Source organism: Mirounga leonina, unplaced genomic scaffold (genome assembly GCF_011800145.1).
Source record: "Mirounga leonina isolate KUSES-001 unplaced genomic scaffold, KU_Mleo_1.0 Mir_200, whole genome shotgun sequence".
Lineage (NCBI taxonomy): Eukaryota > Metazoa > Chordata > Mammalia > Carnivora > Phocidae > Mirounga > Mirounga leonina.
Genome location: NW_023270503.1, coordinates 22,071,071 through 22,097,662, shown reverse-complemented (window position 1 = coordinate 22,097,662; position 26,592 = coordinate 22,071,071). Strand labels below are relative to the sequence as shown.

Sequence of the window (26,592 nt, the reverse complement as noted above, 5' to 3'; positions counted from 1 at the left end):
AGCGTTCCCGGCCGGGCCCTCGCTTCCCTTCACCACACGGCTTTGCCTTGAGATCTTGGCTCCGAGGAGCACACGGGAGCCTGGCTGCTGGCCTGGGAGGAAGTGGCCCAGACAAGTAGCTGGGAGGATGGCGTGACTGCGGAGGACACGGAGCCTGGGCACACACACGCGCTCACCCAGGCGCCCTGGCAGTGCGTGGGACAGGCGCGGCCGGACGCAGCACCTCTCTCCTCGCCGAGGGGCGAGCTCCCACGGCAGTCACGCCCAACCCTCCACAGCCACGGGAAACCAGCCCCTGTGGCCCCCCAGTGCCCTCCACCCTGAGATGCGGCCTCATGCCCTGCCCCACCCTCGGCTCCTCCAGCCCCACGGCCAGCGCTGCCCGGAGACCCAGGGGCCTCCACCTTCACCCTAAACAGGGCCCCACCGTGGCCTGACTCTCAACCTTCCCTCAGCACCTCTCAGTCCGGGAGGAGGATGTCTGCCCAAGGGGAACACAGGGCCCTACCTACAGCTGGCTTCAGTCCCCACAGGGCCTGTGTCTCCCCGATTCTTCACACACACACACACACACACATTTACAGGGTGGGTTTGTTGGGATTTGGGCTCAGAGCGAGCAGGACTCGAATTGCAGCTCTGATAGTTCCTTTAGTCGTAAGACATTAATCATAACTGCCTGGGGGCTGTTGGGAGGATTTGTGAGCCCCGGACGAGTGCCCAGCATCTGACAGCTCCCAAGAAAGGAGACATTATTACACATGAACCCTCGCGTGAGCACGGCCAAACCAGAGGCCCGTGGGGTCCCCCTGCCCCCTGAGGTCCAGCTTAAATGAGCTCCATTTACACCCTGTGCCCTGTGAAGGGTTCACGCTCTCCTTCTAAGTCTGGGGTGGAGGCTGAAATTCTCCTGCTTCCTGGTGCCGCTCTGCTGGCCAGTGAAGTGATGTTCTGAGGTATACTGGGTTAAATAAAACATGTTATTAAAATTAACTTCACCTGTTTCTTTTTATTGCCTTAATACGGCTGAAATGAAAAATTACATCTGTGGCTCGCATACTATTTTTACTGGGCAGCGCTGGTTTCACGGCTCTTCCTTTATCTCCACTCCAGATCGACCCAAACCCAGAACTCGGCCCCTATCCTCGCTTTCTCCAGAACACCTGCTTGTACCAGACCTCTGTGCATGCATGAATTTTCCAAAGCCTGGAGGAGTTGAGGGGGGTGGGGGTCTGCCCCACAGCAGTGAAGTCACCTAGAGCGTGAGTATGTGGCCTCTGTTCTAAAATGTGCCATCCCGCCCCATCCTCCTCTTCCTCCCACTGCCTTCCGCCGAGAAAACCCTACTCTCCGGCACCTGCAGGCACCAAACTCACCTCCCTCCGGGGCTTGCTGCGCACGTGCTCTGCAAAGGCATTGAAGTCTCCGCGTGCGGAAGGGTCTCATGACCCTGCTAGACCAGGGCTGTCCTTCTCCCCAGGTCTTGCCCCCTGGTCCGTGGACATCTCTCAGCTCTACTTGGAACCCTCTGGAGCGCGCAGCGGGAAGGGGACAGAGACACGTGCTCACCAGCGCTAGGGCTCCACGGGCCCTGACACTTTAGGACGGTGGTCTCTCCCCACACCCAGCCTCTCCTGGTTTTCCCCCCACATCCTCCCCGATCAGCTGCCTGCATTCATCCGCAGGCCCTCCCGTGCCTTCTGTCCCGCCTATGCACGCACACGTCCCTGCTGCTAGACCCTTACCTTCTCAGTTCACGCAGCATCTCTTGCGCCCCCATGTGTGTGGGGAAGCGGTCCCCTCGTACACAGACCCCCCACCCCGACCCATCCCCAACACACCCGCCCGCGTGGGGGGCCCCTTTGAACACGGCCACGTTTGTTTATGGGTGGGCAGACACATTCTCGCGCACCTCACCCACTGACACAGCCTCCCACACTCACAGCCGCCGAGCAGCCTTCCCCTGTGGCTCCCGGTTTTAAGAGTAGCCCCACACTTCCTCTCCCGCCCTACACACGACCCCGCTTGTCCCCCTCACCTGAGGCTCCCACACTCTAGCTAGGCAGCCCCCCCAGCAACCTCTCCCCTCCTCACCCTCACCCATGTCCATCCAGGAAAGTCTTGGAGGCACCAGGGCAGCTGGGGGTAAAGAGCTGACCCCAAAGAGGAGGGGACATCTGCCACGTTTCAGTCAGGAAAAAATCCTGCCAGGAGATGGGCTCCCCCCACAAAAGGGACCCAGGATTCTGAGAGAGCAGCAACAATAAAAAAATCCAGAAGAAGCCTCCTTCCTTTCTAGAATTTTCCATCTGAACTTGACTGAGAAATCCGCCCTAGGAATGTGGCCCATCTCGTCACAGAGAAGACAAAGGTGAGTCCCGTGGAGCCTCGGTGGGAGCGGGGGCGGCCGGGGTCTGGGGCAGCGGGTCCGGGCAGCTCTATTTAGGGCCGCCGTGATGTCAGCAGAGAGGAGGGCTTGAGTCGGGGATGTGGTACAATGGCCCCTTTGTCCCGCTCCCCTCCAGCCTGCACACACACCGAAACCGCATTCTGGCCTCGCACCACAGCACAGCCCGGCCACACGGTGTCACCTCATGTGCCCTCCCCCGGGCGTGCGCACACACACGCACGCACACGTTCGTGTCCCCGTGTGGAGATTTGTGCATACCTAGTAAGAGGCATATTCACTCATTTGTCTAGAGATGCCCGACACGGCGGCCACTAGCCGCTTGCAGCTATTGAAATTAATTACAGTGAGACACAATTTAAAGTTGCATTCCTCAGTGGCACTACCCACGTGTCAAGTGCTCCCGAGCCACGTGTGGCTAGTGATTACGCTGCTGGGCCCCCGAGAGAGCACGCCACGCGGGGGCAGGAAGCACTGGCCTGGGGCCTTCCACCGCCGTCTGCTCCCCCAGGGGGGCTGCTTTTCATTGCTCCACCTCTCGCTCCTATTCCCAACGGCCTAGGAAGCCCCCCTTGCCACCTCACGCTCTCGCTTTAGTCTCCCGCTGGGCCCGGGGAGCATAACGGTGGAAAACGTGGAAAGCGGCGGGGAAATGAGGGGACACGTGGCCTGGAGTGTGGGGGGCTGAGCAGGCAGAGATAAGGGCTGTCAGCTCAGGCTGAGGAAGAGGCATAAAGAAAAGCCTGGACGTGGAGAGTGGGGTGCATACATGAGAACTGTGGTCACCCTTTCTGGCTGGTGTGATAGGTGTGGGTAAGGGAGGGGACAGTGAAAAGGGACAGGTGGGTAGCAGCCAGGTAGAGCCTCGGTTGCCCCCGGGGGCGGGGGGCGGCCTGCTGGAGGCCGGGGTCGATGGGGGTTACCAAGGCATCACCCACCCATCGCCGCACAGGTCGGGTAGTTCGCCTACGATGAAACCCTCATTTACGTGTCATAATTTCTTAACCACTCGAGACTAATTCCCTTTCTACACTGTCCAGATTGTGGTAGAAGAGCTAATGATGAATTATTAAAGCACAATTAATCGTTGTGGCCACTTGTTGACAACAATGGAATTAGCGTCACTGCCGATGGCCTCTTCCACCCCGTTTCCCTGAGACCCGAGGGAGGGATGAAGTGGGGGGGGGGGCCCTTCCTGCCTTGAATGTTTAGGCCCTGAGACCTTGGGTGGGTGGGTGGGTGGGGGCACAGCTCCAACGTCTCCCTGTCTCCAGGTCTCTGGGTGTCTGGTATGCTCCAGACTTCTGGAAACCTGTGTCCCCAATGACTGCTCACGGCTGTTCCCCTTCCCTGAGATTGGGGAGCTGGCCAGTCACCGTCCCTCCAGGGGCCTCAGGTTCTCAGGCAGGCAGAGGGGAAGGGAGAAGGGAAGGAAGGGAGAAGAAGGAGGCAGAGGAAGCAAGAATTTTTTAAAAAGATCAGGCATGGGCAGGAGGCGAGGCTGGGCAAAAGGACCTCCTAGGCCACCCGGCACCCAGGTGTTATGGGGACTTAGAAGGCCAAGAGGGACCTGGTACCTGCCCAGTAGGGTCAAGGCCTGTTGCTGGCAGGACAGCACCCTGTAAGTGCCTTGACTGCAGTTCTCCGAGAGCCCTGGGGAGGCTCCTCTGAGGGCAGGCCGGCTCCCTCCCTCCTTCCGTAGCTCCAGGCAGACTCAGGGAGGGACCCTTCTTGAGCTGTTCTGCTTGTTGCTCCTTTGGGGGAGCTCAGAGTGAGCGAAGAGAGAGGAGAGGCCAGACGACCCTCCATGTATGCCCAGGGAGAGGCCTTGCTGAGGGGCTCCCGGGTGGTCCTCGCCAGTCCCACCTCCCTCAGCCATGGGCCGGCCTCCCGGTGCCCCCCCAACCCTGTGCCCCCACCAACCCTGCAGGGTGCCCACAGCCATGGAGAGCGGAGTTGATGGTGTTGATGGAGAGTGGGCCTGAGGTTTGGGCAGCCCAGGATCTGAAGCGAGGCGTGTGCGCACGTGCATGTTGCGGCCCGTGGGGGTGGTCTGTGTGGCACTGTGAGGAAGAAGGGCATTGGGGAGACATGCCAGGAAGACTGCATGAGGGAGGGGGAAAGGGTTAAGGCATAAGAAAGGCAAGAGGAAGGGGGGAGCCACTGTGGAGGGTGCTAGATGAAGAGGAGGAGGAGGGAAGGGGCAAGAACAGGAGAACCCGCCCGCCCCCAGCCAAAGTGCCCACCCCAGGCTCCCCACCCCGCACCCCCCAGACTCCAAGGCAGGAAATCAGGAGGCCACTGCAGATATGTTTGGGTCATTTCCACATGCTTTATTCCAGCAATCAAAATAATTAAAAACATCTCAAATTATTATACACATACAAAATAGGTACAGAGTCTTGCTTCCTCCCACCCCTAGGGGGAAAAACTGCTTTGTGCTTTGGGAAGTTGTGCTGTGAAACCCAGAGAGAGGACACAGGATAGAGAGGCCGTGAGGATGGGGTGCAGCTGAGGAGCGGGTTTCAGAGAGAGAGGTGGAGAGAGGCGGCAGGTGGGGGGGTGGCACGGAGAGGGGTGGAAGGGAGCACTGAGTTGCGACACTCTCTCCCCCCAAGTTAAGTAGCACCTTTAGAAAATTCACAAGTCCCCATCCGCAAGGAAAAACAAAACAAAACAACAAAAAAAACCCCAAAGAATAAAAAAAAGACTTTGAACAAAAAGGAACATTTGCTGGCCTGGGGGGTGGGGCGCCCCGACTTCTATAGCACCAGTCATCCTTCCCCACCCCACCCCATCACAGAGATGTAGCACCTTTGATATAAAATGGGGAGCCCCTTCGGCCCTGCCCCCACCCCGCCCCCACGCAGTTGCCCCGGTGACACTCAGAGACAAGAAGAGGTAGTCCTTCAGCAACACAATTACACAAGGAACAGAGCAGTCTCTCCCACCCAGCCCTGTCGCACGCATGGGGGTGGGGGGAACTGACACGTGTCCCCGAATGATCCGATGCTTCCTTCCGCTCTGTCGTGGCCCCTCCTGACTTTCCTCCAAACCCGGCAGGCAGCGAGGGGCCCGTGGTCCCCCAGCATGCCCCCTCGGAAACGAAGAGGGGTTGTTGCAGGAGCCACAGGGATGCCAGATGGTGAGGCTTCTTCGGCAGTCTGAGAACCTCAGGTCCCCCCAGGGTCTGGGGGTGCTGGGTGAGGGGAGTGGGCTGGGAGTGTGGGGGGTCACTTGGGTGTTTTAGCATTGCCTTTGGTTGCTGGGCAGACAATCCATTGTTTCCTGTGCCTTTTGGGGAGACTTAGATTTGGGGAGCAGTGGAGGGGAGGCCCCAAGGAGGGATGGAGAAAGGAGCAGAAAGGGCAGTGTTGGGGTATCATAAGCCCAACGGGCAGAAAAGGACTTACCCCCATATGGGTCTTCAAGCAAGTGGACCAAGCTTCCTTTTTTTAAAAAGTTATTTATTTATTCTTTTTTTTTTTTTGGTAAGGTTGAATGCGCTTTTGGTTTTTGGTCATGTTCGGTTGGTCAAAGATAAAAACTAAGTTTGAGAGATGAATGCAAAGGAAAAAAATATTTTCCAAAGTCCATGTGAAATTGTCTCCCATTTTTTGGCTTTTTGGGGGGTTCAGTTTGGGCTGTTTGTCTGTTTCCAGGGTCAAGGGTGAGGGGGTTGGGTGGGAGGGAGCCGGGTAGGGTGGGAAGGAGTTTACAAGAAGCAGACAGGGCCAACATCCATGCCGAATTCCTGGTCTGGGGCGCCAATGTCCAATGGTGCCACATCGATGATGGGCAAGCGGGAGGTCTTGGTGGTTTTGTATTCGATCACTGTCTTGCCCCAGGCTCCGGTGTGACTCTGGGGAGACAAGGGGGGAGGGGTGTCACTGGGCGGGAGTGGTGGGGTGAGGGCAAGTATGGTCTGCCAGGAAAGCCAGAGCCCAGACAGGGGCCCGGCCTGGGACTCACCGTGCAACCGTCGTAGGTGACGCTGTAGGTGAAGCGGCTGTTGCCCTCGGCCCGGATCTCAATCTCGTTGGAGCCCTGGAGGAGCAGGGCCTTCTTGAGGTTGCCAGTCTGCTGGTCCATGTAGGCCACGCTGTTCTTGCAGTGGTAGGTGATGTTCTGGGAAGCCTCGGTGGACATCAGGCGCAGGAACGTCAGCTGGATGGCCACATCGGCAGGATCGGAGCCCTGGCCACCATACTCGAACTGTAGGGGGGTGTGGGGCGGGGGGAGAAGCGAGTGAGCGACCACGCTGGAGCCTCTAGTCCCAGCCTCCCTCCCTGGAGTCCACTAAGAGCATCCCCGTGGCCCCTCTCCCATCCAGAAGTAGCACCCCTTGCTCATCCATGGGCACCCTGTGTCTGAGCCAGGATCAAGGACCCAGGACTCCTGCCTCCCAGCCCAGCTCTGTCCGTCCCCCTTAGCAGAGGTCTAGTCCACCCAGGACCTCCCCTCCTGCCCCTTCTGAGCTCTGGGTCAGCCCCATCTCGGGAGAGCGGCTCCAGGTCCAGCTGACGCACCTGGAATCCGTCAGTCATGCTCTCGCCGTACCAGACGTGCCTCTTGTCCTTGGGGTTCTTGCTGATGTACCAGTTCTTCTGGGCCACATGAGGCTGAGTGGGGTACACACAAGTCTCGCCTGTCTCCATGTTGCAGAAGACCTTGATGGCATCCAGGTTGCATCCTTGGTTGGGGTCAATCCAGTATTCTCCTGCAGTGGGACAGAGCAAGATGGAGTCAGGGGAGGTATGGGCAGTGGGGCACACGTGGGCATCTGGGCCCCTCAGGGCTCAGCGCTGTCATGGCAGCAGGAGGACGAGGAGGAGGGGCACCCCTGGGGCAGGCCCTCACCGCTCTTCCAGTCGGAGTGGCACATCTTGAGGTCGCGGCAGGTGCGGGCTGGGTTCTTGCGGCTTCCTTCAGGGCTCCGGATGTTCTCGATCTGCTGGCTCAGGCTCTTGAGGGTGGTGTCCACCTCGAGGTCACGGTCACGGACCACGTTGGCATCATCGGCCCGGTAGTAGCGGCCGCCATCGTGAGCCTTCTCTTGAGGTGGCTGGGGCAGGAAGCTGAAGTCGAAACCGCCGCTGGGAGGACCGGGGGGACCAGGGGGTCCAGGAGGGCCGGGGGGACCCTGCACAGAGAGCAAGAAGAGCCGGGATTACCAGGGTCCAAGTGCCCTTGGGGCTGAGGGCCACAGGTGGATGGGATGGGGGGCTACGTACAACAGGACCAGCATCACCAGTGCGACCACGAGGACCAGGGGGGCCGATGGGGCCTGGGAGACCGTTGAGTCCGTCTTTGCCAGGAGAACCAGCAGAGCCGGGGGGACCCTGAAAAGGGGAAGACGGTTGGAGGAAACCTGCTAGAAAGCACAGGGCCACCAGCCCAACTCTGTGGAGAAGCTCACCAACCTCCCTGCCTGGCTCGGCCTCCATGGCCTCATCCTTGTTCATTCTCACAGTCAGGCAAGATTGTCCAGCATTCTTCTTCCCTTCTCCCAACCCCTGCCCCCAGACCCTTCTAGAAAGAGATGGGGACACCTGTGTCCCAGGCAGAGGGCCCCGAAGTGAGCCTGGCCTTGGGCCCTAGCAAGGGAAGATAGAGGCATGACTTACTCGGGGACCAGCAGGACCAGAAGCTCCAGAAGGACCTTGTTCACCAGGAGAGCCCTGAAGGACAGATGCAAAGGCAGTAAGACCCCGTGTGGGTCAAACATGGCCAGCAACCTGCCCCCTGCCCCATTATTCTGGACCTCTAGTCCCAAGGTGTCCACAGGCTAAGACCTCCTCCACCCCCTCTTTGTGTCCCGCACCCTCCCAGAAGCCCCTTGGAAATGTCCATAAATCTTTATACCTCGGCCCCCGCTAGGGAGGAGTGAGAATGACTATCCAGAGGGGAAACTGAGGCAACATCCCCCCTCATTGTATAACAGGGCTCAATGGCAGCTGGGGCTGGGGGCTGCTGAGCATACTCACAGGAGGACCAGCGGGACCCTGGAGACCAGAGAAGCCACGGTGACCCTTTATGCCTCTGTCACCCTGTTCGCCTGTCTCACCCTTGTCACCACGTGGACCTTGGGGTCCCTAGAAGAGAAGAGGGACAGGCTGTCAGATGAAAGGTTCATTAGCACCGAGTGGGGTGTAGTCCATATCTGGGCCAAGTACGAGAACATGAGGGCCAGAGCTGGGCACTTACAGTGGGACCACGAGCACCAACGGGGCCGACTGGGCCGGCAGGACCAGCAGGACCCTGGGGAGAGCACAGAGCGTGTTAGATCCTGCTACGGCCTGAGCTGTGGGATGAAACCACCCCTCGGCCATGGCCATCCTTCCTCACAACCTTTCCCGCCACGTCCATCCCTCCTGAGCCCCAGCTGAACCTTCAGGTGAATTCAGGCTTCGTGTGAGCTGGGGCAAGCACCTGGGGACAAACCCCATTCCCCAGGGGAAGCGAGGGCCCATCTGGGAGAGGGGCCTTGAGGCCAGGCTGTGGCTCAGGTTTTCAGGAAGGCCAGAGGCCATCTTGCAAGACCCCCTTTCCTCCCCCAGCCTCAGTGAAGTCAGATGCCCATGGGCCGGCCCGGAGAGTGTCTGGCCCGAGACGGCCGGCTAGAGTCCAGCTACTTACAGTCTCGCCACGGTCGCCATTCTTGCCAGCAGGGCCAACGGGGCCAGGGGCACCAGGAGCACCAGGAGCACCAGGGGGTCCAGAAGGGCCGGTCTCACCACGGTCACCCTGAGAGCGGCAGAGGAGGGGACTAGGAGTCAGTCCCCGCTAAAGGGGACAGGCTGGGGCAGGGGAACGGCAGGTGGGCCCGTGGCCCTGGGGAGCAACCATCTCACCTTGGGGCCAGGAGAACCATCTCGTCCGGGGGAACCTTCAGCACCAGGAGATCCCTGCAGAGAGAGAGGGATGGGTGAGCATCAGCCAAGGAAGGGAGGCTCAGGCAAAGGCCAAAATGGCCTCGCTGAGGGCACTGGCAGGGGGTGGTGACTGCTCACCTCACGTCCAGACTCGCCAGGGGGTCCAGCCAATCCAGGGGGGCCCATGGGACCAGGGGGGCCACGCTCACCACTTGCTCCAGAAGGACCTTGTTTGCCAGGTTCACCCTGAGGGAGAAGAGAGAGTCAGGCCAGAGACGGGGTGGGGGAGGGCCCTGGGCCTCCATGTCCACAGTCCCAGTGATGGTTGTTCTCGGGGTTCCCCGAGGTGAGGGGGCACTCACAGAAGGGCCGGGAAGACCGGGGAAGCCTCTCTCTCCTCGCTGACCGGGCAGGCCCACCACACCACGCTGTCCAGCAATGCCTTGAGGTCCGGGAGTGCCGGGAGCACCCTGGGGGGGAGGGGGAGATGAAGGTGAGGCACCTTGCAGCCGCCAGAGAGCACCCCCCCCACTCGGGACCCCTGCAGAGTGCGCGCTTACAGCAGGTCCATCAGCACCAGGGGATCCCTTCTCGCCAGCGGGGCCGGGGGGACCGGGGGGCCCGACTTCACCGGGACGTCCGGCGGGGCCGGTCTCACCACGGGGGCCTTTGCCGCCTTCTTTGCCAGCAGGGCCAGGAGGGCCAGGGGGTCCAGCATTTCCCTGGGCAGGAAGAAGAGAGGCTGTCCGGTTCCAGTGGATTCTGGAGCACCACGGAGGCCCACAGAGGCCCACCGCCCTCCCCTCACCTGGGCCCCTCACCGCCCCCACCAGAGCAGCGGCTTCTCCACCACAGTTACTTACAGAGGGGCCGGGGGGGCCGACTCGGCCAGCAGCACCAGGAAAACCAGTAGCACCCTGGCAGAAGAGGACAGAGAGGTCAGAGGGAGAACAGCCCGCTCAGCTGTCCCGGCCTCCCTCCCTCCCTCCGAACACAGGTTGGAAGGACCCCCGGGAGAGAAACAGTGAGATACTCACAGGGGGACCAGCACTGCCACGAGCACCTTTGGGTCCAGGAGCACCAACGTTACCCTGGAGGAGAGCACAGCGCCCTTAAGCCCGGGCCGGGCCCAGGCCCAGGCCTGCCTGCAGCTGGGGGCCCAGAGGGTGAGATACTCACAATGGCGCCAGGGGGGCCAGTGGGGCCGGCGGGGCCAGGGGGACCAGCGTCGCCTTTGGCACCCGCATCACCGGGTTCGCCTTTAGCACCGGGTTGGCCGTCGGCACCCTGGGGGAGGAGGGGGAGCGGTGAGTGGAGGAGGAGCGGGGGACGGCAGCGCGGGGAATCAGGTGGTTCCACGGGGCTTGGGAAGGGCCACCAGCCGGGAAGGAAGATGCTCGAATGGGACACCATGCCCTCCCCGCCCTCCTTCCCTGACTCCGGCCCACGCCTCTGTCCTTATGCAGCCTCCCAAGGTCCCGGTCCCATTGGGTGATCGAAAATAATGGGGGTCTTGGTACTCACAGGGGGGCCAGCGAAGCCAGCAGGGCCGGGGGGACCAGGCTCACCACGGTCTCCCTAGAAGAAAAGGAGGCAGATTGGAGTGGGGCCCTGGGCTGGGGTGGAACAGAGTTGGAGGGGAAGATGGGCCCTGAGGAGCATTCCCCAGGGCCCAGAGCAGGTGACAGTGAAGGTGGAAGAGGCAGGAAGTATGAAGCCCAGGGCAGAGCGTGGGTCCTCTGTACTTACGGGGGCACCACGAGCTCCAGTGGGACCAGCAGGGCCGCTCGGGCCAGCTTCACCCTGAGAGGGAGGACAAGAGGCTCAGGTCAGGGACACACCCTGAGTACTCCCAGCAGATGACCCCAGGAGAGCCTCCCCTCCCTTCTGGTCCTCCCACCTTTAGGTCACCAGCTCAGAATGGCAGGACCTGCCTCCCCCCAAGAGCCATGCCCAGGCTTGCTGGGAAGGCTGTGTGCTAGGGAAGATGGTGGGGCCACCTCACCTTGTCACCAGGGGCACCAGCAGGGCCAGGAGGACCAATGGGGCCAGTCAAACCACGGACACCATCCTTGCCAGGAGAACCATCAGCACCTTTGGGACCAGCATCACCCTAAAGACACAGGAAAGTCTGAGACTTCCAGTGGGGGACAGGGTGGTGACCTGGAGCATGTCTGGGACTCCTCCCCAGCTCTATCCTGCCCCGACCTGTGCTTGGAACTCAAGATCTTTCAGAGGACAAAGTTCCGGTGGGGCTCTGGTGGAACTTAGGGTAAGAGGCCCATGCCTTGTGTAGAGGGATGTATAAGGGATCCCCCATCCAGGAGGTCACCCTTCCTCCTGATCCCATGGTAAGTCACGGGGAGGGAAGAGCCTGGATAGGATGATAGAGGATTTATCAGCGAAGAGGCCAGAGGGGAAGAAGGGAGGATTAAGGAGACGAGGTAACGATCCCAGGGAGGGTAAAGAGAGAGAGGCCAGAGCATCCGAAGCAGAGGGAGACAGAGATGGGAGCCCTACACGGCTCAGGGGAAGGGGGTTAACTTACTCTGTCACCCTTAGGGCCGGGAAGACCAGCTGCGCCTCGTTCACCGGGCATTCCCTGAAGGCCAGGAGCGCCCTGGCTACCTGGGGCTCCGGGGGCACCAGCATCACCCTAGGTGACAACCAAGAGGACTGGCATGAGGCATGGGGTCCCAGGAGTGGGTCACAGCCCCGAGCCCCCTCTCGATACCTCCCAGTCTCGGTGCCCAGGACAAAGATAAGCACCAGCTAAGAGGAAAGTCTCCCAGCCCAGAACTTTGGGCTGCACATGGACCCCATCCCGCCCTGTCCCCCTGCCACCCCTCACCCACATCTAGGGGGCTTTGGCCACAGCCGGGCACCCCCGCCTCAAGAGGGGCTGGACCTGGTCCCCCTGCTGCCCTCACCTTAGCACCGTCATTGCCAGGGGCGCCGTTAGCTCCCCGGGGACCTGCGGGGCCGGGGGGGCCTTGCACGCCGCGTTCACCGGGGAAACCTCTCTCGCCCTGGAAGGGAAGGACAGGGCGCGTGACGGCCGCTCCGGAGGCAGGGCCAGGCGCAGGGCATCTGGGCAGGAGCGGCAAGAGGCTCTACTTACTCTTGCTCCAGAGGGGCCGGGGGCGCCAAGGTCGCCAGGAACACCCTGAGGGGGAAGGAGGGACAGAGAGTGAGCCGACTGCACCTTGACCCTCCGCGCTAGAAAGCACTCTTGTTCTCCCGGGGGCTGGCCCTTGGGGACTGTCATTAGAGACCAACTCCTTCTCAGCACTGAACTGGGCTTATCCCTCTCGTCCTCCTGGGGATGTGCCAGAGAGAGCCCCCTCCCCAAACTCTGGGCGGAGGGCAAAGTCAGAGTTATGCCTGTGGCTCTAAAAAAAGAAGAAGTCACCGGGACCAGCAGCCCTGCAGGGCCGTCCAGAATATCATGCAGATGTTCTGCTCCCTGCCTCCCTCTGGGTGGCTCCCTTCATGACGGGAAGTCCTGCAGGGTGTCTAACCTGGATCCCGTTTAGCTAGGAGGGCTGGCCTCTTCCTCTAAATGCCCTGCGTTCCCCATCTCTCTGGCTGCCTGCTCCCTCTTACCTGTTCACCGGGTTTGCCTGCTTCACCGGGAGGACCAGAGGGGCCAGGGAGACCCTGTAGGTGGGAAACGGGGGAGGCAGGGAGAGGGTGGGATTAGAATCTGAAAAAGAGCCAGGGGGACCCCAGCCCTTCAGCCCCTGCCCGGCGGGAGGCCTCACCTGGAATCCGGGCGAGCCAGCGGGGCCTTGTTCACCTCTCTCACCAGCGGGGCCCTGTCACAGAGAGCACGCTGTAGTCACTGGAAGGGCGAGGAGCAAAGGGGGACGGGGTGTCTCCCCAGCGTCCCCTCCCCAGGCTGCCTGTCGGGGACACTTACAGCAGGGCCGGGGGCTCCCTGAGCTCCAGCTTCTCCGTCTTTGCCAGCAGGACCCTGTGGAGAGAGAGCAAAGGACTCAGGGTGGGGAGGGGGGCAGCTGCTAGCGGGGAGGGGCAGGTGGGGCGCTGGGCAGGGGACAGAGCAGAGGTGTCACGAGCAGGGGCAGCAAGGGGACAGGGACCACGGGGAGATACTTACAACAGCACCAGGGGGCCCAGGCACACCTCGCTCTCCGGCCTTGCCAGGCTCTCCCTGTGGGGAAAGAGAGTCAGGGTCAACGGGGCTTACGTGGGGGACCAGGCCTCCCGGGTCCTTCCGGTTTACCCCAAGTGACACTTTTTAAGGGGTTTTCTTTTCTCCCAGCTCTGGTCCTGGGGAAACACTTTGCTGGCTGTTACAGCTGGTCCCTTGGTGTCTCCCTGAGCCCCCTCCCCCAGACCATGTGTCCCTGAGGCTGCTGCCCCCACCCCCACCCTTCCTTCTCGCCACCATACGCCTATGGTGACCTGAGCTGCAAAGGGCTTCCATGTCCTCCGGTACCTCCTTTTCAGCCTGAAAGAACCCACCAGGATTTGGGGGTGACTATCACATAAAAGGCCCATTCTACCCCTGTGGGGGGAGGGGCGGCTCCCACAATACTTATTTCCAAGGAGAGAGCAATGGGAGTAGAGTCGGGAGAGGTCTCTCATTTTATGGGTAGGGACACTGAGGCCCAGAGAGGGGCAGTGAGTGGCCTGAGGCCACACAGCAAGTCAGTGGCAAAGCTGGGACTGGCGCCCAGGACTCTCATCTCCTAGGAGTGCCTGTCTCTGGCTCTGGAACGTTCCTCAGTGAATACTCACAGCAGCACCTTTAGGCCCAGGGAATCCCATCACACCAGCCTGACCACGGGCACCGGGGGGGCCTGGGGGTCCGGGGCGACCATCTTGACCAGCGGGACCCTAAGGACAGAAGGCACAGAATCGGAGGTGAGGACGGAGGGTGGGCGGTCGGGAGGGCGGGAGGGGCCCCCGGCGGGGGGGAGCAATACTTACAGGGGGGCCGGTTTTGCCATCCGGACCGGGACTGCCGGGACTTCCAGTCAGACCCTAGGGGGAGGCAGAGAGGTGTGAGCCAGGTGGGGAGAAGGGGACAGAGGAGGGGAGGGGGCCCCTCAGGAGGCAGATCCGAAGTCCTGCTCCAGGGTGCCCCATTTCAGACCTGCACAGGACGGGCAGAGGGGCCGGGGCTCACCTTGGCACCAGGCAGACCAGCTTCACCAGGGCGACCGGCTTCACCAGGAGAACCCTTGGGGCCAGCGGGGCCGGGGGAACCACGTTCACCAGCGGGGCCCTGGTTGGGGGAGTCACAGGGACAATCAGGGTCTCGGGTCTGGGCTTCTTTACCATGGGCCAGCGTCTTATTCCTCCCAGTGGGGAGGGCGGGGGGTGCTCTCCGGGGCGCTGGTAGCAGGGCGAAGGTCAAGGGGAAGCCCAGTGTGGAGAGAGAGTCTGCAGTCACAGCCTGGAGCAGTAATGACTGGGGCTGGACGTGAGAGAGGAAGGGAATGCTCGGGGCGCAGCAGGGGCGCAGCCCAGCCATGAGGGGAGCTTACCTTGGGACCAGCGACGCCGTCTGCCCCAGGGAAACCACGGCTACCAGGGCCCCCCTGCAGAAGGAGGAGAGGCCGGTGAGCCCCGACACGGGGGCGCCAGGCTGGCGCTGGGGGGCAAAGAAGGGGACACTTACACGCTCGCCGGGGGGTCCGGGCAGGCCAGTGGGTCCAGGTTCACCTCGGGTTCCTCGCTTTCCTTCTTCCCCGGCAGGGCCAGGGGGGCCTTGAATACCAGTGGGGCCCTGGAGAGGGCAGAGACCAGGGGGCAGCCCGCAGTGTGAGGCTGGGGCTCCCGCCCCCGGGGCGCCCATGCCCCCCCATCCGGGGTCTCCCTCCGGGGCTTCCCAGGGCAGAGCTGAGCTGCGGGAGGTGGGGGGAGACACTTACGGGCTCTCCCTTGGCGCCAGTGTCCCCTTTGTTCCCAGGAGCGCCAGGTTCACCCTGCACGCGGGAGGAAAAGAGGATGGGCCGAGAGTCGGGGGTACTCAGCTGGCCTGGGTCCTCCTGCTCCCCAGGGGAGGGCCCCACCGGAGCCAGCGCGTGGGGCGGGCCACAGTGACAGAGGGATACTTACGCTGTTACCCTTGGGACCAGGAGGACCGCTGGGGCCCTGGGGTCCAGAGGGGCCTCGGGCACCAGGGAAGCCGGGAGCACCAGCAATGCCAGGAGCGCCCTGTGGGAGGCAGAAGAGGTTGAGCCTGGGAGCCGGGGGCATGGGGCGTGCAGGAGGGGGGCACGGGGGCAGCTCTGAGACCCGCAGGGTACTTACATTAGCACCTTTAGCACCCGGCTGTCCGTCAGCACCAGGGTTTCCCTGTAGCACAGAGAGAGAGGGGCCAGTGAGTGACAGGCCAGGACTGGGAACTGGGGGGTGGCCCCGGGGGCACTGAGGAGGCGACACTCACAGCAGGACCAGCAGCACCAGCAGGGCCAGGGGGGCCGGGCTCACCACGCACACCCTGGGGACCTTCAGAGCCACGGGCTCCTTGGGGACCAGCTTCACCCTGGGTGGGAAAAAAAGGACATGTCAGGAGCCAGCCTGGGAGCCCAACCTCACCTTTGGATGTCGGGGTGTGTGTGTGTGTGTGTGTGTGTGTGTAGGGCAGGGACAGGAAGACCAAGAATCAGGACTCCCACATGGGAGAAGGGGATCCCGGGACAAAGGTATTGGGGAATAGGCCGCTCTGGGTCCCTCTGTTTGGGAGAGCAGGGAGATAGGCACCCCTTGGCCCGTGGGAGCTGTGCTCAGAGGAGGGCAGCGGGCTCACCTTAGCACCAACAGCACCAGGGAATCCAGGGGGACCGGCGGGGCCAGTGGGACCCTGGGAATGAAATGGAAATGTTAGCAAGAAGGAAGGGGGCAACTGCAAGTCACAGCCTGGGACAGAAGAGGTCCTGGGATTCCGAGCCCTAGGCCCGGCCCCCCCCGGCCCGAGCTGAGAGCCCTCCCCACTCTCAGACACTGGGGTCCAGAGGTCATACTCACGGGGGGCCCAGCTGCACCGGTAGCACCATCGTTTCCACGAGCACCCTGCCGGAGAGAGGGGAGCCCCAGTTACGTGCGCTGAGCACGGGCCACCCACGACTCATCAGGAACCTCTGCCAGAGCCCAGGCGTCCCCCCAAGGGGCCACGAGTACTTACGGCAGGGCCGGGGGCTCCGGGGCGACCTCTCTCACCAGGCAGACCACGGGGGCCCTGACAACAAAAGCCAGAAAAGCCACGTGAGATGGGAGACACACACTTTCCCCCCAAACCTCATATTGCCCCTATACCCTGCTCCCTCTCTTCCTTCTAGAACTGGACACACTCACCATCTGACCAGGAGCTCCGTTTTCACCAGGGCTACCGGGCTCACCCTAGAGAACGGAGAATAAAGTTAGGAATTCGTTCATGGGGTGGAGTGGGAGGGGCAGGAGGAGGCCCATGACATTCAGGCATCTTCTTACCTTAGGACCAGCAGGACCAGCATCTCCCTTGGCACCATCCAAACCACTGAAACCCTAAGATAGGAAGGGCCAAGGTGAGTACCGATGGAAGCCCCACTCTGACCTGAGAAGGTGCCTCAGGGGGTCACCCCACAGGCTCTGTCTCTGTGCCAGACTAAACCCCAACTGGGCCAAGAGCTCACCCAATCCCTTTATTGAGATTTCTTTCCCAATGGAGGGAAGTTCTTTTGGATGGCTACTCCCTATCCCTTGGGACTTCTGTAGCTTCCACCCTCCAGGGCGCACACAGGATCCTTTGGGGAAAGGGGCTGGAATTGTCAGATGCTGGGACTTGGGGAGCTTAGATGGCTCAAAGGGGACTTACTCTGTGTCCCTTCATTCCAGGAAGGCCAGCTGTTCCAGGCAATCCCCGAGCACCCTGGAGAGAAAAGAAAAGGAGGAGAAAGGCAGAGCCTTTAGAAGATGCCACGGAGGACCCAGCTCCCAAGCGAAGCCCACCTGTAGCGAAGTCCACGGCCAGCCACGCATCCCCGCTCACCTGAGGTCCAGGAGGTCCACGCTCACCAGGACGACCAGGCTTTCCAGCTTCACCCTGAAAGGGAGAGACAAGGCCATCATGCCCCTGCCCCCACCCCCCTCCGTGGGCTAGAAAAGCGTGGAAGGTCTGAGTTTTCTTTAGTACTGTTGAAAGTCAGGTTTAGGAGCCCAGAATCTTATCTTTGAATTTAGAGTTCAGCTTAAATCTACTGTAAAATCCTTGTTTGGTGAATTTTGAGTCCCTCCAAAGGTATTTCTGTTTATTTCTATAGATGGAGAGCAAATCTAATGCCCAGAGCCATTAAGCCTAAGGAAGTCATTCACCCCATCAGACGGGGCTGGGGAATGCTTTAAGGTGGCTGGGGTGAGGGGAGGGCCAGTCACCTCCACTGGGGAGATGGGGAAACATCCCACAAGGGGTGAAGATCATTGTTCAAGGGCAGTCCCGCGCATCAGGGAGAACTTGGCCTCCTTTCTCTGGGCATCACCCCCCGAAGGTGGTGGGGCACTGGGGTGGAGATTACAGGGACCTAGCTGATGGAGGTGTTGGGGGCTAGATGGGATCTTCTCGCCTGGGCTACTTACATCATCTCCGTTCTTGCCAGGGGGGCCAGGGGGACCACGGGGACCCATGGGACCCTAGAGGAAACAGGAAGAAAGGATATTAGAATAACCAGGATAAGGGAGAAAAAGAAAAGAAAGGGAAGGCTGGGATTAGAAGAAGGAGGTAGGGAAGACCCCAGACAGTAGGTGTGGAGGCGTCCTTCAATGGGAGAATCCACGTATTTGTAGAAAGAGCGTGTACCTGTATAGAGTACAAGTTGGGGAGGCACTTACTGAGGCTCCAGGCTCGCCGGGCTCACCAGGGGGGCCTTGGAAACCTTGGGGACCCTGGAGAACAAGGAAAGAGGGATTCAGTTAGAAGGACAGGTCCCTACCAATCTTTCCCCAGATCACTAAGAGATCTCTCAGAGCACCTTCTCTACCCTCATCCCGATCCTCCCTTCTAAAGACCAAAGCCCAGGGTGGTACATGATGACATCCTGGATACTCACAGGTGCACCAGGGGGGCCAGGGAGACCACGAGGACCAGAAGGACCCTACAGAAGGAAAAAAAAAGGGGGGCCATAGTGATACCTCTGTAGGAAAGTGCCATGTGGGTGTGGTCTTGCTATCTCCCAGTGGTTCCTGTTGAGACCACCCAGTTGTCTTCCTCTGTGGACTTCAGGTTCCGAAGGTCGTCTTGACCTCCTATAACACCCCCATATGCCACCACTGGCCCATCCTATCTGGATCCCCACTGGCTCTTCTGTCATCTCTGCCCCACCCCCACCCCCCAGTGGCTCACCATGGGGCCAGGCACGGAGATTCCTCCAGTTGATTTCTCATCGTAGCCATAAGACATTTGGGGAGCAAAGTTCTAGAAAAAACAAGAGAGAGTGTATGAGAAATCAGTGACTAGAAAGGCGGAAGATGTCACTGACAACAGGATATTGACATATGCCTCCTGATGTGATGCACTAAGAAGGACAACAACCTCACTTGTGAGATATTCCTGCCAAAAATGCAGGGCCCAACTCTAATTATGGGGACACATCCAGCCAACCCAAACTGAGGGACCGTCTTATAAAAACAATTGGCCTCTACAAAGCAACCGGCTTCTTAAAAAAATTTCCGTGTCGTGAAAGACAAAGAAAGTCTGAGGAATGTTCCAGAGTAAAGGAAACTGAAGACGCATGACAGTTAAATGAAATTCATGATCCTGGGTCAGGAGAAAAGATGCTATAAAGGGCATTATCGGGATATTGTTGAAATTTGGACAGGGACGGTATGTTAGATGATAGTTATGTATCAATGTCAGAATTTTGAAATGTAATCATTGTGCAACGGTCGCATAAGAGACAGTCCTTGTTCCCAGGAAATACACACTAAAGTATTTAGGAGCAAAGGACGTAACATCAGCAACGAACTCTGGCACAAATGGTTCAGAAGGAAAAATAGTGACAGTTCTATGTATACACAGAGACTGATAAAGCAAATGTGACAAACTGTGAAGTGTATGTGAGAGTTCTTGGCACCAGTCTCGAAACTTTACCCTAAGTTTGAAATCATTTCAAAATATAAAGTATGCCATCTGCCAAAAAACCCACAAAAAAAAAAAAAAAAGAAGAAGAAGAACAGGAGGTGAGGGGCACACAGGGCCTGCCAGGGCTGTCTTAAGTCTTCACTTACTCCTCCGAGGCCAGGGGGTCCGGGGGGTCCGGGAGGCCCGGGGGGTCCGGGAAGTCCAGGCTGTCCGGGGATGCCATCTCGGCCAGGGGGGCCGGCAGGTCCCTGCAGCGGCGGGGGGGGGGGGGGGGGGGGGGGGGGTCAGCGGTGAGCGCAGGCCTGGAGCCACGCCCACCTGCAGCCCCGAATGCCGAGCGAAGGCCACGCTAACTTACCCTTGGACCTCGGGGGCCAGTGTCTCCCTTGGGTCCCTATAGGGTTGTGGGGGGAGAAGAAACAAAAGAAGCCGGGTTAGAGACGGGAGGCGCTTGAGGACCCTGGGGCGGGTGGCAAAAGTCGAGGGCAGCGGATTACCTCAACTCCTGCGGTTTCTTGGTCGGTGGGAGACGCTAGGGGAGAAGAGACGCGGGTGAGCGGCGGGGTCTGCCCCGGGTACTCCCGGCGGCCCCGCCCTCCCCCAGCCCCAGGCCCCCGACCGTACCCTCGCCGTCGGGGCAGACGGGGCAGCACTCGCCCGGGGGGACTTGGGCGCCGGGACAGTTCTTGGTTTCGTCGCAGATCACGTCATCGCACAACACGTTGCCGTTGTCGCAGACACAGATCCGACAGGCCTCGGGTTTCCATACGTCTCGGTCATAGTACCTGAGGCCGTTCTGTACGCAGGTGACTGGTGGGACTGGGGCAAGAGGGGGAAGGAGGGGCTGTCAGCGGCGCCCGAGCCCCCCACCGCGGGGCTCCAGGGACCCCAGCCCTGCCCGCCGTTCCCGCCTCGTAAGGACACTTTTAGATTTTCCATTTCCCGCCTCCTCCACCCCGTGCCCGCTCCTTTCCCCAAATCCTTAAAAGCTCATCTGCTCCTCATCAGGGCCAGTGACAGCGCCGAGGCGCCTGGCCAGGGCGGCCCTAACTCTTTCCAGTCCTCAGGAATTTAAACAAAGCTTTAGGCCGGAGTTGCTTCCAACTCCAACCCCAGCCCATCGGCGCTGAAGCCAAGTGAAATAAAAAAGCCACGGGGTGGGGGAGGGGAGGTGGGGGACTGGGGAGGAGAGAGAACAGGAGGGGCCCCAACAAGCGGGCCGACTCGGGGGGCGTGGTATGGGTGGAGACAAGGGTGGGGTCGGGGGGGGGCCGGTAGGAGGAGGGAAGGGAGGTCCAGCCCCCATTCTGCCCCATCCCAGGGCAGGTGGGATAGCGTGGGCGGGGCTAAGAGGATGGGGCGGGGCCTATTGGCCTGAGGTCCCGCCCAGAGACTTGAACTGTACCCCCAAAATAGGATACACCCTAACATCCAGCGCCCAGACATCTCAAAAGCCCTCTCTCGGGACAACCCCTCTTTCCTAAAGCTAGCCAGGGCCTCTGGGTCACTCCTTAGCCAGAGAACCAAAAAGTCCGCAAATAGTAATGAAGTTAGCTAACCACGCCCACCGCGCGAGCTTCTACTCAGATGGCCACTAGGTGGCGGGCAACACCAAGCAATTTCCAGGGACTGGCCACTTTCTTTTAGACACTGAGGCTACCCAGTCCCCAGCTTTATTTTCCAGGACTAGAGGTGGGGTCCACAAGCGGCAATAACGCCCGTGCACTCAGTGCAGGTCCTGCGCGGGGAAGCGCTGGACCGGGAGGCGCGGGGCCCAGTGTGGCTCAGCAGAGGGCGCAAGGACCCCGCCCTGCAAGTCCGCGCCAAAGTTTCTCATCCTCCAACCCGCCCACTCTCCGCGCCCCCTCCCCCCTCAGCCCAGCACCCCCGCGGCCCCAGGAACACTGTCTAGCCTGCAGAGAGGGCAAACAATCTTTCCTTATGAATCATCCCACAGCCTTCCCGATCGCTTTTACATCTCGGGCTCCAAACTCCCAGCACGGCGCCCCCGACCCATCTTCGACGTACTTTCCCCTCACTCGGCGCCCATTTCCCCCGTGGTACTCCACAGTGCGCGCTCAGGACTCCCTCCTGTGCCAACTCCCACGGCGCTCCATCCTCCCCTCTCACTACCCGGGGGCGTTCGTCTACACCCTCCACCCGGGGTGCACTGCCTTCTCTCCCACGGCGCCCTGCCTTCTCTCCCACGGCGCCCAGGAAGAGCCCTCACCATCTCCCTCCCATCCCTGAGTCTCCGGAGCATCCCGAGTCTCAGTTTACGTCGTGGACCCCTGGGACCGAGCGCAGGGCAAGATACCAAGTAGCCCTGGACTCCCCGAAAGTTTGCGACTTACTGTCTTCTTCTTGGCCCTCCTCTTGGCCGCGCGTCAGGAGGGCGGTGGCCGCTAAGAAGAGCAGGAGCCGGAGGTCCACAAAGCTGAACATGTCTAGACCCTAGACATGTAGACTCTTTGCGGCTGGGGTGGGGGTTAGCGTCGGCTCATGCGTGGCCTCACACTCCGCGTGCCTCCTGCTCCGACCCCGAGGAGAAACTCCCGTCTGCTCCGACCACTGGCCCGGGCCCCTTTTATACCATCCTGACGGAGAGCGGGGAGGAACTCTGCCCCAGGGAGAGGGGGAGCCGGCGGCCCGTCCCCCAGCCAATCAGAGCTGCCTGGCCCGGCCCCCAATTTGGGAGTTGGAAGGGAGAGGGGGAGGGAGGAGGGAAGGGAAGGGAGTCCACCGCACATCTCCCCCCTTCGCTGCTCTGCCTCCCCAGCCCCCCAGCCCAGCCTGGGCCAGAGATGCTGCTGCCGAGGTGCGGCTAGGTCCTCAGTATAGTGTGGGCTAAAGAGTGGGTAGTGGTGCCCCTTGGGCTTTTGTTCCTAAGACTCTCCCATCGGGAGGAACTGGAACTGGGGAGCTAGGAGGGGAAGCTTCCAGAGGTAGAAGGAATGGGGGTGATCTGGCGAGGGTGGTCCTGGCCATGCCTCATTCACCTTACTGACATCCTTGGCAAGAGCTAAGGGATGGGTATGAAGAGGCCGGCTTCTCCTCTAAAACAGGAGAACCAGAGAATTTCAAAGATGTGCCTGTTTAGGGGTGTCTTCTGGTGTTAGCTTAGGCATATTTTGGGAACAAGTTAGAGATTCCTTTACAGACATTAGGAGTGAGATACTTGGATGGGGGTTGTTGGCAAGAGGGGTTTATTTTGAGGACGTCAATTCTGCCTTGCTTGAGGTTCCAAGATGGACTCAAATGCTCTCCCCCAAACCCAAGGTGTGACTGAGAGAGATGGAGTAGGGAGGCTGAGACACTGGGTGAGAAAATTGACTGTGTGATCTCTCCAGGAGGAAGCTTGGGGGTTAAGTGGTAGGGCTGGAGAGTAGTGGTGGGAAGTTGCTGGGACTCTTCCCCCCCCGCGCCCCCCCCCCCCAGGGCGGTGAGGTTGTACAAGAGGGCTGGGATCACTAGTGACCTAGAAAAGGGTTTTGTGTGAGGGCCGGCCCAGGCGGTGGCCAGGGCCTGGTTAGAGACCCTCCGACCCCGCAGAGTCACACCGGCAGCACTTGGGTGGAAGACATTGGACCAGAGAGAGGGTGCTCCTTCTGGGAGCTGCAGAAAGCCCCTCCCTGGTTGTACCTGGACTCAAGGTTGGAGCATAGTGGGGAATTTGGGTGTCAGGGGGAGACTTGCCTTTGGGGGTTTGGGATGGAATTGCACGGACGGTTGAGTGACCTTATTTTAGAGGATGTTCCCCACTGCCCCACCTCTTTCTTGAAAACCCAGGGAATTGCTCTCAGCCCCTGGAACCAGGAGAGAATCATCTGTACCCTGAAAGGGGGTGGAGACCCCAAGAACAACAGGCTATATTTGGGGGATGCCCCCAGAAGTCAGTGTCCCCCCTTCCCCACCTCCCAACCTCCCAACAGCACTCTGCTCTTGGTCCTACTGAAATCTGTGGGCCCAAGAGAAGGCAGTTGGGGTCCCTTTGCAGTGTCCATCAACTCCTGTCCCTCCTGCCCAGCTCCCCCACCCCCATCACTCCAGAGCTGCAAACGTGGAAGCGGGGAGTCCCGCCTCCCCCAAACCATCCAAAATTCCATTGCCTCCCCCCAGCCCCCGCCCCTCTCCACGCCCTCCCCCAGCTGGTTTTGTGCAACGAAGGCAAAGGAAAAAAAAGACCAAGGGAACAGAAGGGGAGGGAGCCACGTAGACCGTGGGCAGCCAGGATGAGCGGTGCGGGTGGGGCGGCGGAGGGAGAGTGCAGGGGCTATAATTAAAGGGAAAATATAGAGTTTCCAGAGAGGCAGGGCTGCAGACAGCAATGGAGGGACGAGCCTTCATCAATTATCCCCACCATGTGGCAGCAACTTGTGGCCCAGGATTTGCCCCCGCCTAGTGCCAGCGACTGCAGGGCAGGACAGCGTTGGGCTGCTGAGATGGCAGTTACCCACCCCCCCACTCCACCTCCTGGGGGTCAGGGACAAGGGGGACAAGTGTCCTGTCCCTCTGCAGTGGCTGTCTGGGGCCGGGTGTCACAGGCTTGGGATGAGGGTGCTGTGACCTGCCCACCTCCCTGGCTGAGTTCTGGAAGCCAGGACTCCAGCCTCCAGTCCACTCCCTGGGTGCTCCTGGTCCAGGCATCCCAGGCCTATCTTAAAGAAGAGCTGGAGCCTCGGATGACAAGGAGGAGCTGCTATAGCTCAGGCCTGGGGTCCTGAAGGATGTTCGGGGAACCCTGGGGTTGGGGGGGTGGGTTTTGCGTATGTGTGGTGTGACAGCCACAGCCCCAACATCCAGTTTCAGACCTCTGTCCCAGGAGTCGTGGGCAGAGGCTTTCCAAGCATTCCTTACACGTGGCATAGAGCTGAGGCCCAGGGCCTCCTCTGCCACTTTCGACTTGAAACGCTTGGCGGGCGCCCAGCCCGAAGATGTGTCTTTAATTTCTGCAGCATGACAGTGAGAGGAAGAATGTGCTTGGGGTCTCCTCCCAGCCTGGCTGGGCCTCCTTGGGCTTGAGACTGGGGGGGGGGGGGGGGATGAGGGAGGGCGCTGAGAGAGGGGAGGAGACGCCACCTCATCTTTAGGAAACTCTGAAGCTCTGGCTTCTTGTGGAATGTTAGACTTAGTCGGGCATTTGGAGTTGGGGGGGGAACAAAAGCCAAAATCTCCCCCCTACACACCCCCAAGCAATGGTAAAGTCATCAGCACTAAGGGAAAAAAATTCCTCAAGAAGAAAAACAGAAAGAGGAAAGTGCTGAGCTCTGAGTTCTCTCCCTCTCCAAATTTCCCCAAGTGCCCTCCCTCCATGAGAGATGGGGCAGGTCTGTGATCCCCAGTGCCCCCTCCCTCGGGAGCCCCCCAAGCCCCCAGTCTAGACTCTGTGATGTGGGACTAGGGAGAAGTAGGGCACTTGGTGGTGGGGGGGTGGAGATCAGCCCTTTCCAGCCGCTCTGAAGTTCCCTTGCCCTCCCTCCCCAGTCTTGACCTTCCAGAATGCTCATCTCCCCCCACCCTGGCCCCAAAGGGGGCTGTGGAGAGAGGGTCCCTGGGAGAGGGTTGAGGAGAGAGAAGGAGAGGGGTCTGAGAGTGTGGCTCTCAGGGATGAGGCATGAGGACAGCTTGGTCTCCACACATCCCTGTCATGGAGGTCTGCTCTGGTCCTGTTGAGGGTCCCTGGGGGCAGAGTCAGGGGCAGACCCCAAGTGTATGCAGTCCTCCCTCCCTTCCTTTGCTCAGCATCACACTGGCTTGGCCCTTGGGTCCTCAGCTAAGTTCCTTAGCTTCCAGGCACAGCTCTGCTCTTTCTCAGCCTCAACCCAAGTCCCTCAGGCTTCAGAGATGTCCCTCTGTCTCTTCATCTTTTCCAGGTTTTCAGGGAAGATGAAGAATGAAGTTCGTCCATGTGGAGTGTTAGGTAGGTGCCTGTGAGACATCCAGGCAGAAAGGCGGGGGCAACCCTTGGGTGTCTGGGTCTAGAGCTCAGAGGAAAGACAAACATGGGCCCCCAGGACGATGGTGTGGAAGGACTTGTCTCCTGAGCTTGCATGGAGGGAGGACAGATGAAGGGCCGGGACAGAGCCTGAGGACCCTTGGGGGCTGAAGGGGTGGGAAGGGGAGCAGGAGCCCCTCCTTACAGGAGACAGGACAAGAGTGAGAGTAGAAGGGCAAGGAGAAGAGGGATGGTGGGTGTCATGTAAGGGAGGGGGAGATTGTTCTAGAAGGAGGGAGAATTAGATGCTGCAGAGAGAATTAGTACAATAAGGGGCAAAATGCTCCCTGGGTTTGGCAGCACGGTGGTGATGGATTAGTGCCCTAAGTTTCGGTGGAGTGATGGGTGAGGAAGCCAGACTGGAGGGGGCTGAGGAGCAGGTGGGAGGCCAGGAAATGGGGTCAGAGTGCACAGAGCTTGGAGGATGAGTTTAGCTGTGAGGGGAGGAGAGTGAGAAGATGCCCTATCCTCCCTCCTATCGGTCTTTCTTTCCCTGCTCTCCCCCACCCCCACTCCTGTCTGTCTGTCTGTCCCCTGCCCCCCTCCCCTTTCTCTCCCCTGGGACTCCGGTCCTTTCTCCACCCTTCCCTCGCCTGAGCTCTTCCTCTGGGCCCCCTGTGCTTTTGGATCCCCCTCCTCTCAGGTACAACCTCACATCCAGGCCCAGCCAGCAGCTCATTCTTTTCTAGAGAGTGCCCTCAGGCCAGGCTTTTGAAAAGAAGGCTTTATTTCTAGTCCTGGCAGGGTCCGCCCCATTCTTGGGGGTGGGCCGCGTAGTCCAAGAAGGGGAAAGTGGAGGCAGAGGAACCAGGGAAGGGGCTGGGACAACCCGGAGGAGAGAGGCTGGAGCGTGATCCATCAGTGACAGCAGGACTCCCTAGGCCCACTCCAGCCACCTCACCAGGTCCCCAGCGGGTCCCAAGTGAGAATAAGGTGCTGGATGGGCTCTTGCTTCTGCTCTGTGGTGCTTTCAAGTGAGGAGGCAACGCCCATCTTTCCTGCCTGGGCGTGAGCTCCCGGGTCAGGGATCTGGCAGGGGCTTGATTGCCTCTTTAGCCCTCACCTGGTCTGGGGGCAGAGCAGGTTTCGTTGAATTGCTATTTACCTCTTTCTGGTTTGGTTCTGTTCTGTACTTGCTTTAGCCCCGTTCTCTTTCCCCACTTCCCTCCTTTTCCCTATTCTTTTATCCCCCCACCACATGCCCATTTCTCCTGTTCATGTATTTTCCTTC

General features: G+C 60.2%; 1 protein-coding gene across 1 annotated transcript; it reads right to left on the bottom strand.

Annotated features, from left to right (window-relative positions):
* Positions 1-4,716: 4,716 nt before the first annotated feature.
* On the bottom strand, positions 4,717-21,942 carry COL1A1 (collagen type I alpha 1 chain). Its single transcript, XM_035026877.1, has 51 exons — positions 21,721-21,942; positions 19,991-20,185; positions 19,864-19,898; positions 19,725-19,760; positions 19,513-19,614; positions 18,629-18,700; positions 18,336-18,380; positions 18,118-18,171; positions 17,866-17,919; positions 17,282-17,335; positions 17,108-17,161; positions 16,744-16,797; positions 16,609-16,653; positions 16,439-16,492; positions 16,282-16,326; positions 16,064-16,117; positions 15,701-15,799; positions 15,565-15,609; positions 15,370-15,468; positions 15,183-15,236; positions 14,930-15,037; positions 14,796-14,849; positions 14,435-14,533; positions 14,236-14,289; positions 14,044-14,142; positions 13,400-13,453; positions 13,202-13,255; positions 13,044-13,097; positions 12,886-12,939; positions 12,401-12,445; positions 12,210-12,308; positions 11,828-11,935; positions 11,285-11,392; positions 11,029-11,082; positions 10,804-10,857; positions 10,459-10,566; positions 10,317-10,370; positions 10,143-10,196; positions 9,840-10,001; positions 9,642-9,749; positions 9,418-9,525; positions 9,259-9,312; positions 9,044-9,151; positions 8,612-8,665; positions 8,392-8,499; positions 8,032-8,085; positions 7,639-7,746; positions 7,265-7,547; positions 6,934-7,124; positions 6,377-6,619; positions 4,717-6,266 (listed from the first exon to the last, which is right to left on the bottom strand). Exons 1-51 carry the CDS (start codon positions 21,809-21,811, stop codon positions 6,120-6,122), a joined length of 4,383 nt encoding a protein of 1,460 aa, XP_034882768.1. The 5' UTR covers positions 21,812-21,942; the 3' UTR covers positions 4,717-6,119.
* Positions 21,943-26,592: the final 4,650 nt, after the last annotated feature.

Coding starts and splice junctions, on each gene's coding strand:
- COL1A1 (XM_035026877.1), bottom strand. CDS start 21,811: ATGTTCAGCTTTGTGGACCTCCGGCTCCTGCTCTTCTTAGCGGCCACC. Junction 17,920..18,117: donor CCGGCGAGCCTGGAGCCTCA/GTAAGTGCCTCC, acceptor TGTTTCCTCTAG/GGTCCCATGGGTCCCCGTGG. Junction 14,850..14,929: donor CCGGACCCCCCGGCGAGCGT/GTAAGTGTCCCC, acceptor CTCCTTCTGCAG/GGGGGCCCTGGTAGCCGTGG.